The sequence below is a fragment of the Lepidochelys kempii genome, chromosome 6 (genome assembly GCF_965140265.1).
Source record: "Lepidochelys kempii isolate rLepKem1 chromosome 6, rLepKem1.hap2, whole genome shotgun sequence".
NCBI classification, from domain to species: Eukaryota; Metazoa; Chordata; order Testudines; family Cheloniidae; genus Lepidochelys; species Lepidochelys kempii.
The window spans coordinates 91,855,215-91,866,680 of record NC_133261.1 but is presented as its reverse complement, the minus strand read 5'-3'; the positions used below and the strand labels follow the sequence as shown (position 1 = coordinate 91,866,680).

Here is an 11,466-nt window from a genome sequence, read left to right as displayed (position 1 = left end):
TGAGATCATGCCTGAAAGCTCCTCTTCCTCCCATTGCCAAAAAACGCTCATCCTGAAGGCCAGGTCAAGATCCATGCAGTCCACCCAAATGGTACCAGTTCTGTATGTGCCACATCCCACCTAGCACCTCTGATATGCAATCACCTCCACCAGGTGCTGTCAGGCAGACAACCTCCCTGTCAATACAAAAAAAATATGGATAGAGTCCAACACATATGGCAATGCACTTATAGATAGCCTGCCACGGAGTACACGACAGTCACTGTGGCTTAATAACTTCACACGTTCAGCTGGATTTGCTCTTGTTTGCAGTCTGCCAAGTGAGAAAACAAGTAGAGTTACAGCCTGTCACAAATGGGCACACAGACATATATCGTTTTCTAAACATGGACTTCCACACATATAAATACCGAAGAAATTGTCCCATAGACACATTCAGACTGCTTCAGTTTGCCAAACCTAGCCACCCAGTTCTCCTGTACAGTCTCAGAGACATGCCCATGGCAAGATATAGCACCCACCACTCTCCTCATCTAGAGTCACCACAAAGAGAGGGCACGGTATTCCAGATACAGATACACTATCTCCTGCACTTGGACACTTCTAGAAAGAGTGGGACCCATAAATAGACCCACTCCAATAGCATCATGCACACATGGACCCTCTGACTCAGGCAGCCAAAATCACTCCTAGTCATGTTCTTAAGACCATAGGACATGTTGCCCCACCTCAACAACTCAGTGCAAAATGATGCTCGGCTGGTAGCCCATACTCACCTGCAGCCAGGCTTCCGCATGGGCCTCTTCTCCTTTAGGTGTAGTTCTTCCATCAGGTCCCAGTTTGATCCTCCTCCTTCAAAATACAGGCAGCTGCTGCTCACCTCATTGTGGTACTGCCCCAACACAGAATTCCAGGCATTTTAATGAGACATGAAAAACATCTAGATGGTTAGCTGGCAACTAGTGGTTGGATGCCCTTTTGGCCAGGATCCTGCAGTGAAGGAACACCAGCTCTGATAAAAGGGCCCTTCCCCTCACTGCCTAAATTTATCCCTTTATTTTTCTTCAGGTCTCCTTGACCTGTAGTCACTTGTGATGAAACTAATAGCGCTGCCCAGCCTTGCAGCACACACTTGTTACTGTGTGTAATTTAACCCTTCAGTGAGGTGCTCTTAGGGCTGGTGCTTTCCTCACTGAAAGACAAGTGAGGGAGTACACTGTGACTACAATAACGTGCTGATGGACATGCTGTAAATGCCTGGTTAGATAGATGGGGGAATCCAGATGCCAGCTGGCAAAGGAATCCCTTCTAATCTCTTAGCAGCAACCCCCATCGGAGGTTTTCGTTTACAAATTGGAGCCTGCTCTCTGGTTATCACTCCTCTTTGGCCTTGGGATTGGCCCTGCTGCCCATTCAATTGAATGGCTCCCTTTCTCTCTAAAAAAAAAAAAAAAAAGGGGGGGGGGGAGGAAGGCTATGAAGGGCTGAACTAGAGCACCAAGCCTTCTAATACTTGACACTTACAGCACTTCACAAACGTTCACTAATTAATGCTGGCAAATGGAGAAACTTAAGGCTTAGAGAGGGGAAATGACTTGCCCCATGCCATAGAGGTTGCTAGTGGCAGAGAAAAAATTAGAATTTAGGAGTTCCTGGCTCTCAGTCTGGCCTGCAGACCACTAGATCCTCACCTCTCCGCCTCCTATCTGGGGAGCTGCTTTCTGGAAGGGCAGGCTGAGTCAAGAGTGGCATGGATGACTTAGAGGTTAAATCATAGGCCTGGGAGTGTGACAAACTGGTTTGTATTCTGCCATTGATTTGACTTGCCTTTGACCGCAGAGTGTCTCCCCTCTCTGGGGCTCAGCTTCCCTGTCTGTAAATGTGCATAGAGAAGAGGTCTTATAGGGCTGTTTGGTTACAGATCAGCTGTGAGATAACCCAACAGCACTTTGGTTAATGGCAGGTTGAATAGATTCCTGAGTCCAGCACCAACAGCAGGTTGTTTCAGAACATTGGTGCTGGGGAAGGAGGGCAAAGGCAAAAAGCTGTTCCATGTGGTCTTCTACAATGGGGAAAGCAAGTGTGGACTGTAGGAAAGCAGATGGAAGCAGTGGTTCCTTACTACTTGAACTGAATACACACCTAATAACTCCCCCACCAGGAGCAAACCTAGCTAGGCTCAAATGATACAAACATAATCACTAATCTCAATATAAAAGGAGTACTTGTGGCACCTTAGAGACTAACCAATTTATTTGAGCATAAGCTTTCGTGAGCTACAGCTCACTTCATCAGATGCATACTGTGGAAAATACAGAAGATGTTTTTATGCACACAAACCATGAACAAATGGGTGTTTACCACTACAAAAGGTTTTCTCTCCCCCCACCCCACTCTCCTGCTGGTAATAGCTTATCTAAAGTGATCACTCTCCTTACAATGTGTATGATAATCAAGGTGGGGCATTTCCAGCACAAATCCAGGTTTTCTCCCCACCCTCCCCAACAAACCCACTCTCCTGTTGGTAACAGCTTATCTAAAGTGATCTCTCCTTACAATGTGTGTGATAATCAAGGTGGGCCATTTCCAGCACAAATCCAGGATTTAACAAGAACGTCTGAGTAACGGGAGGGGGGGGGGTAGGAAAAAACAAGGGGAAATAGGTTACCTTGCATAATAACTTAGCCACTCCCAGTCTCTATTCAAGCCTAAGTTAATTGTATCCAATTTGCAAATGAATTCCAATTCAGCAGTCTCTTGCTGGAGTCTGGTTTTGAAGTTTTTCTGTTGTAATATCGCAACTTTCATGTCTGTAATCGCGTGACCAGAGAGATTGAAGTGTTCTCCGACTGGTTTAAGAATGTTATAATTCTTGACATCTGATTTGTGTCCATTTATTCTTTTACGTAGAGACTGTCCAGTTTGACCAATGTACATGGCAGAGGGGCATTGCTCGCACATGATGGCATATATCACATTGGTAGATGTGCAGGTGAAGGAGCCTCTGATAGGGTGGCTGATGTTATTAGGCCCTGTGATGGTGTCCCCTGAATAGATATGTGAGTACAGTTGGCAACAGGCTTTGTTGCAAGGATAGGTTCCTGGGTTAGTGGTTCTGTTGTGTGGTATGTGGTTGCTGGTGAGTATTTGCTTCAGGTTGGGGGGCTGTCTGTAGACAAGGACTGGCCTGTCTCCCAAGATTTGTGAGAGTGTTGGGTCATCCCTCAGGATAGGCTGTAGATCCTTGATAATGCATTGGAGGGGTTTTAGTTGGGGGCTGAAGGTGATGGCCAGTGGTGTTCTGTTATTTTCTTTGTTAGGCCTGTCCTGTTGTAGGTGACTTCTGGGAACTCTTCTGGCTCTATCAATCTGTTTCTTCACTTCCGCAGGTGGGTATTGTAGTTGTAAGAATGCTTGATAGAGATCTTGTAGGTGTTTGTCTCTGTCTGAGGGGTTGGAGCAAATGCGGTTCTATTGCAGAGCTTGGCTGTAGACAATGGATCATGTGGTGTGGTCAGGGTGAAAGCTGGAGGCATGTAGGTAGGAATAGCGGTCAGTAGGTTTCCGGTATAGGGTGGTGTTTATGTGACCATCGTTTATTAGCACTGTAGTGTCCAGGAAGTGGATCTCTTGTGTGGAATGGACCAGGCTGAGGTTGATGGTGGGATGGAAATTGTTGAAATCATGGTGGAATTCCTCAAGGGCTTCTTCTTCATGAGTCCAGATGATGAAGATGTCATCAATATAGCGCAAGTAGAGTAGGGGCATTAGGGGACGAGAGCTGAGGAAGCGCTGTTCTAAGTCAGCCATAAAAATGTTGGCATACTGTGGGGCCATGCGGGTACCCATAGCAGTGCCGCTGATTTGAAGGTATACATTGTCCCCAAATGTAAAATGGTTATGAGTAAGGACGAAGTCACGAAGTTCAGCCACCAGGTTAGCCGTGACATTATCGGGGATAGTGTTCTTGACGGCTTGTAGTCCATCTTTGTGTGGAATGTGGGTGTAGAGGGCTTCTACATCCACTGTGGCCAGGATGGTGTTATCAGGAAGATCACCAATGGATTGTAGTTTCCTCAGGAAGTCAGTGGTGTCTCGAAGGTAGCTGGGAGTGTTGGTAGCGTAGGGCCTGAGGAGAGCTTCTACATAGCCAGACAATCCTGGTGTCAGGGTGTCAATGTCTGAGATGATGGGGCGCCCAGGATTTCCAGGTTTATGGATCTTGGCTAGCAGATAGAATATCCCAGGTCGGGGTTCCAGGGGTGTGTCTGTGTGGATTTGATCTTGTGCTTTTTCAGGGAGTTTCTTGAGCAAATGCTGTAGTTTCTTTTGGTAACTCTCAGTGGGATCAGAGGGTAATGGCTTGTAGAAAGTGGTGTTGGAGAGCTGCCGAGCAGCCTCTTATTCATATTCCGACCTATTCATGATGACAACAGCACCTCCTTTGTCAGCCTTTTTGATTATGATGTCAGAGTTGTTTCTGAGGCTGTGGATGGCATTGTGTTCTGCACGGCTGAGGTTGTGGGGCAAGTGATGCTGCTTTTCCACAATTTTAGCCCGTGCACGTCAGCAGAAGCACTCTATGTAGAAGTCCAGTCTGCTGTCTTGACCTTCAGGAGGAGTCCACCTAGAATCCTTCTTTTTGTAGTGTTGGTAGGGAGGTCTCTGTGGATTAGTATGTTGTTCAGAGGTGTGTTGGAAATATTCCTTGAGTCAGAGACGTCGAAAATAGGATTCTAGGTCACCACAGAACTGTATCATGTTCGTGGGGGTGGAGGGGCAGAAGGAGAGGTCCTGAGATAGGACAGCTGCTTCTGCTGGGCTAAGAGTATAGTTGGATAGGTTAACAATATTGCTGGTGGCAGACTCTGCATTCAGAAGCATACAAGAGAGGAAGAAAGGAGTACTCTGCACTGCCATATGGGAGACCACGGGTATGATTATATGTGGCAGCCCCTTGTTTCTCAGGTTAGGAGTGCTCTACAGTAGCATGCAAGAGACCTACGTCTGAATCTCAGTGCCATGCAACTCTGGTTGCAGTGTTCTCCACTGTTACACAGGGGAACTACATCACTTATTGCAAAGGTGGAAGGCACTCAGCTACTATAGCTATGAGTATGATGTAAGAACCATTACGGAATAAAATGCTGTCCCAGACCCTTGCTCTCTGTGCTGACTGTGCTCTCCACTGGCCCTAGCTATTCAACAGGCACATGGGAAAACAGCGTACCACCCCCACCCCGTGTGTGTGAATTGGAGTGTGCTGCTTCCCCATTCTGGTCTCCTGCCAACAGACTTCATTGCACAAAGGAAATGAGATTACATAGAAGAAAAAAGGAATAAAAGGCATAAATTCACACAAACCTTTGTCTGTTTCACTGAAAACAATATCAGCTTTGCTCCAACTCACTAAGTTTCAGATCTCTCTGACTTTTCTGTGTTGCTTTTGACATCTTCCATTCTTCAAGTTCACAAATCCCTTTCTGTACTTTCTGGCTGCCACTAAACTGTCTTGTGTCTGCCCGAGGTACTCATCCCATCAGAGGCAGAGAATACAGGGGACCTCGAGCCATCACTTGGACTGCAGCCTAAAACAGCCGTGGCCTCCCATGGCAGTTCACTGTTGTCAATGGTTTGTGATGACAGATTTTGATGGTGGAGCTGGGTTCTCAATGCAGGACAGATTCCATAGCACTGGGAGAGCTGGAGAAACTTCTGGGGACGGTTTTACTATACAAAAAAGGTTTCTCACTTATTAAAAGGATATCTGCAACATTTAGCTCCTGGAATCTGTATTAAGGGGCTTACCTATCTCCACCACCTCTCCACAGGTGATGTCAGGCAGAAGGATGGCTCAGATAAAAATTCAAGAGGTCATTGCTGCTAGTGCACATGGAGCCCACGAGGGTGACAAACTCAATCCATACACAATGCAGAACAACAGTAACTGAGAAGGCACCTAGCTGACAAGAGCTCCAGGAACCCATCTTAATGATCTTTATATAGCAGCACCAATTAGACAAATTAGGGAGGGGAAAACATACTCCTTGACTCAAAAAAAAAAAAAAAAGTTAGAATTTTAAATTGGAGCCCTTAGAATGGGTTACCCAAAAGCTGAATAAAATGAGTCACTAACATGCACCTATGATTCTTAGTAAAGGAGCAGCTGGGCTTCCAGGTGGCTGCTTTGCAAATCTCTTCTATAGTTTCCATTCCACTTTCTCTCCTGGAAGCAACCTGAGCCCTGGCCCAAAGGACTTTTACAAAGGACCCCTTCTCAGAGTGATGCTTCAAGAACAGGGGAACAAATGGAGAAGTCAATACTTCACAAGCTGCTTTGCATTTCTGTGCTGCTACAGAACCCACAGAAAGAATCAGCTAATCTGAAAGACTTTTGTCTTTTCTAGGTAAAATGTGAGAGGCTTCAGGTCATGTTGCACGAATGTAGGATCCTTTCTTTGTCACATCCTGAGTTGCTCTGAAGGAAAGGAAACAAGGGACATCTTTTGCTCAGTGTGAAAGCTTGGATATGTCTTGGGAATGCAGCTGAGCACAGGAAGAAAGGCAACAAATTGAAAATGGCATCAAATGGTTGTGATTTCTCCTAATCTTCTAGCTGATCGAATTGTAACTGAAAATGACACCTGTGTCCACAGATTTAAAAAGAGGATGGCACTGTATTCTGGCCACCTTGGGCTCCTCCAGGGAGGTGGGCTTGCATGGAATTTAGACTTCAGGTGCTTGGCTGCTTTTAGAACACTTCTAAGTAGGGGATGAGGTTGCACATGGAAGGTGGCATTATATCTGAGAGAACTAAAACACAGCAGCCAGGTCCTTTCAGGTACTAGGGCTTTTCTTTAGGCTGCATTGGAAAAAATATTTTAAAATCAGGTATTTAGCACCCAAAGAGGGAACTAACTCATAAGGAGAAGGCTTTTCAGATTATGTTGTACTTGCCATTGGTTGCTTGTGTTAAAGACTTAAGAAGAGTATTAATGTCTGAGTCAGGGAGAACTTGGCACTTCAGGGTAGGTCTCTCACAAGCTATATCCATAAGAAAAGGATGTTCTTATCATCGTGAATCAGTTCCTATTGATTAAGAAATGAAGAGTCCAGGGCTTGGCTAAGGACAGTTGCACACACAGGCTGTTCCATGGCTAACCTGGAATTATGAGAATCCACTTCATCTTGTCCCTTTGTACTTTTCTCAGCACCTAGGGAATGAGGGGGAAAGGAGGGAAGGTTCACAGCAGGCTGCAATTTCAGGGAACAAAGAATGTGTCTATCCTTAGTGCATGGGGCCCCTATATCTGCGGCAGAACTGAGGCACTTTACAGCTGTGGCTTGTGGCAAACATGTATTATTAGAATTTCCCACATCCTGCACATCTGGTGAAATACTTGTGGATTGAAGCTCCATTCCCTGTGATATATGCTGGAACTGCTGAGCCAAATTGCTCCGATGCGGACTTTCTCAGCTATGTGGACGGCTGTGAATGTCACAAGATTCTCTTCTGCCCATTTCAGCGTGGGTTGGAGAAGGGCTACAATGTTCCCCCCGCCTCTATACATGTGGTAAGACATCACCACAGCATTGTCTAGATGGACTGATGCAAAAAAGTGTAATGTAGAATGGCTTGTGATGCAGAAGTAGCAGGTGAACTGCTTTCATTTCCAGTCTGCTCTTACGAAGATGCTTCTGGTTTTTTGAGCACTTATCTAATTCATACGAACTCTCTTTGCAAGGAAACTGGCATCTGTCATTACAATGGTCCAGGCAAGATGTGAGCATGCAAATCCCTTGAGAAAAGTAGCAGGCATGTCTCACCAGAGCAGAGATTTCCTGACATTCTTCTGGAAGGGTTTTCTTCTGCAGAAATGAAATTAGTCCTATTGTGAGAGCAGAAGAAAGTAAAGATTTTCTGTGAGCCAAGGAGCTGCAGGACAGCGTGGTACTTAGAGGATGTCCTGGTCACTAGTGAAACAATATTCTAGGGCCTTTCATGAGACAAATATCTGTGGGCTTTCCAAGTGATGAAACAGGCTTGTAAAGGGACAAGATCCTCTGATCCTCCAGAGTGCGCTCAAGGATTTATGATAAAGCCGATGGGTAAAAGAAGATACAATTTTCTGAACCACAACCAGAGCCTTTGGAAGAGACTGACTTACCAGTTATCTAAATATGACAGAACTTAATCCCTTTCGCAGTGAAGGGCACCTGCTACCATACTATGTTATTACCATTTATTATTTGCATTGCAATAATACCAAAAGACATCAATTAGAATCTGGACCCCTTTGTGCTAAGTGTTGTACAAACACATAGGAAGACACAACCCATGTCTTGAAGAGCTGGAAATGAGTGTAACAGACAATAGAAAGGAAGGGGAAGGAGGACAAAGGAAATGGTGATAAAATCTGACTGTAGCATACCTTAGCAATAAACACAATCTGATGATTATATATCATTTTAAAATAATTTTTATTTTTGACTAATTCCAACTGCCTTTAGCCCAGCATCATTAGTTGGCTACAATCAGAATCTTTGTGAAAATGTACAGAGCCATGACTTATGGCAGAGCCGGCTGCTATTTTCATTCTTAGGTAATTCTCATGAGATGCTTGTGATAGGTACATGGAAACATGAGTTTTGCAGGTCTGTGGATATTAAGAATTCTCCAGCTGACATTAGGCCAAAGAGATTCCATTTTGAATTTCTGGTACTACAAACGAGAGAAAATGCTTTCATCTAGCTGTCCTCAACAGACAGGAAGATTGGCACAAACATCTGAGAGGTGCTGGGTATATTTGCTTACATCATCTCCTTTTTGAAAGGTCAGAGGCATAAAGAGAGAACGTTTCTTAAGCCTGAGGAAAGTGAGGCAAATTCTATCTGTTAACCATTTGAAATGATGGAAGGAACTAATTTGTCTGGTATTTTCCCTGTCTGAGAAACTAGTTAATTCTATCTCCAAAGGAATGCGGGGGACATGGCTGCAGGAAGTCAGTAACTGGATTTGTTAGTATAAGGATTTGCCCAAGGACTTCCTCCTGCCCTTCGGTAGCTATTGTAGTATCCAAGCTGTGGAAATTAAGTCAGTAAAGTAAATGTTCCTCTTAAGAAGTTTGTTGGCTTTGGGGCAGAAGTGTACTGAGCTTAGGAACCTGTCATCTCTTTGCCTTCTTTAAGGCCAATTCCATTTTTTGTCTGAACAGGTCAGATACAGAAGTTTCCCCTTTCCAAGGAACATCATACTTCTGACAGAACATTGTACTCTTGGCATGGATTTTTAGTGAGGAGGCCCAGATATCACTCTTCTCCTTAGGAAGTCTATCTGTTTCACTGAATATAACCACAAAGCTTTCTCCCCAGGGTTTTCCCAAACATAAGCAAATCTTCCCTTTAGATTGAAAACAGTGGGTAAAACACTTTTTGTAAAGGTCAGGAATATTCTTTCACTGTGAAGTAGCAGGTGGGAAAGAATACTCTAACCAGCTCAGAGCCTTGAGCACTGCAGTTCTATGGCTCATGTATTACGCATTAAAACTCCTCAAGGAGGCAATTTCAAAACTCCTCAGGGAGGCAATTTCAGAATCTGACTCTGAAGAGGATGAAAAACTTTCTCCTCCTCCACAGAAATTCCAGGGGAGATGGACTTGGATTTCTCTTTGGCTTCTCAGGGAAGAAAGGTCTCTCAGGCTTCCTTACATGACAGCTGGGCTCTCTGCTTTGTTTCTGAGAGGGCTTCTTGCTCTTGTGGCGTTTAGTAGAGGACTAACCTCTATGGTTAGGCTGAGTGGCAGGGAAGCTGTAGAGATTCTGATTTCCCTGAGGCCTAACCGAGGTAGCTTGCTAGCTTCTGATCAGAAATTAAACAGGCAGAGGAGGGAAGGGTCACTTGCACTACTAGGCTCTGCAACCAGTTGATATGAGAGCTGGAAGTCTGTTCTCACACATTACAGGCACATGCCATCTGCTGCTGCCAGTTGCCATTACAGATACAGCAGTTGAAGTGGACCCTCTTATTAATCTTTGTTTTTCCATTTTTCCAGGCATTGCCTGAGGGGTGAACATCAGCAACCTCTCCTCACTAAGGCAGAGTGGAAACCAGGTCTTGAGAGCACTAGCAGCAGGGATGCCAAGTGGCAGGAAGACTTCTTTCTTCTGATATATCCTTCATCCTGTCCATCACTTGTCTGCCAGTCACCTGAGGAGGACCTAGTAGCACTGATTACTGGAACTACAGTGTATACTGCAGGAATGACATGGAGGCAAATGTAATTTGGAAGGAGAGAGACCAGATCCTAGCAGCCTGTTCAGTGTGGAGTCCAATGTAAACATTAGGAGCCTGTGCGTTGTTCGGGAACATGGTCTGTTATAATTGTTCCATTTGGCTGTTTGACAGGAGAAAGAATATGGAAAATATGTGAAAAACTTATTGGTTATTTAATGAACCTAGAAACTGAGCAGGGCCTGACGATATTTTCTCTGCATTTTACGGAGCAGCACGTTTTTAACCCAATGCAATCTCCAGCTGCTGATGCACTCCTCTAACACAGGCAGAGTTATCTTCATAGCACTAGCCAAACTTTGACTGGAGTGGTGCAACAAGCCACTGCTGCAGCTGACAGAAACCACCCATCTCTTGGGCTTCAGGTCTGGTTCTAGGAACATCAGACAATCATGAAAAAGTTTAGAAAGCAGAAATAAATGGGAGGAGAAAGTAAAATACAAAAATAAGCCACACCAAATAGAAACATCCAGCAATGAAACAACACGACATTACAGTCAGATTTTAAAATACTGCCCAAAATAATAAAGGAGCAAATATTGATTGGGTATAAATTAATAACTGAAAATACAAACCATACAACCAAAATGAAATTACTTTATTCAAACTGAGTATTTCCATGGCTTCCTGCCAAAATTCAAGATGACAGCCAATGAAGATATCTCTCGTCACATGGTCTGTCTTCTGTCATTGGTTGTCATGTGGTGTGAGCAGTGCTCATAGAGGGCAGAGAACTGCGTCTGTTACAGGATTAGGATGGGCTGAAATGGCTGAGTGGATGAGGCTTCATGTTCAAACTTAGATCTTGGGAAGCACTATGCAGACAGCTAGAGGCCTCTGTCTTATGTGAGAGTCTCTATGGCTGGTGGGTGGAAGGAGGTGTGGGAGAGGAGAAGGAATCCTGGGGGCTCAGCAGCAGAAGCTCTGAGAGGGAATGGTGCCCCTTAGCTCGGAGCCTTACCACTGGTTCCCACAGACACGCAACTTCTCTCCTCTCCTCAGAAAGTACTTTGGAATGTGCAGCAGGGCCTCACTGTCAACCTCATCTGGGTGTTAAAGGGATGGTGGTGTGATGAGCAGTCACTGCTGCTTCATCCCTTGCCTTGAACTCAGGAGCGGTGCACTGGGCTTCTCACCTGGTGCCCAGGGTTAATCCATCACTGCGAGTAGGAGCT

The 11,466-nt window shown here is 45.0% G+C and overlaps 1 protein-coding gene across 4 annotated transcripts in view; it reads right to left on the bottom strand.

Annotated features, from left to right (window-relative positions):
- Nucleotides 1-8,481: 8,481 nt before the first annotated feature.
- TTLL5 (tubulin tyrosine ligase like 5) overlaps nucleotides 8,482-11,466 on the bottom strand; it is a 210,249-nt gene continuing 207,264 nt past the window's right edge. For 3 of the 4 annotated variants that reach the window (XM_073349238.1, XM_073349244.1, XM_073349242.1), the window contains one exon: nucleotides 10,871-11,464. In XM_073349238.1, the coding sequence (XP_073205339.1) occupies nucleotides 11,424-11,464 (41 nt within the window). In that variant the 3' untranslated portion in view covers nucleotides 10,871-11,423. Of the gene's footprint in view, nucleotides 10,395-10,870; nucleotides 11,465-11,466 lie in introns of those variants that run through there. The other variant, XR_012159502.1, reaches the window with a different exon arrangement.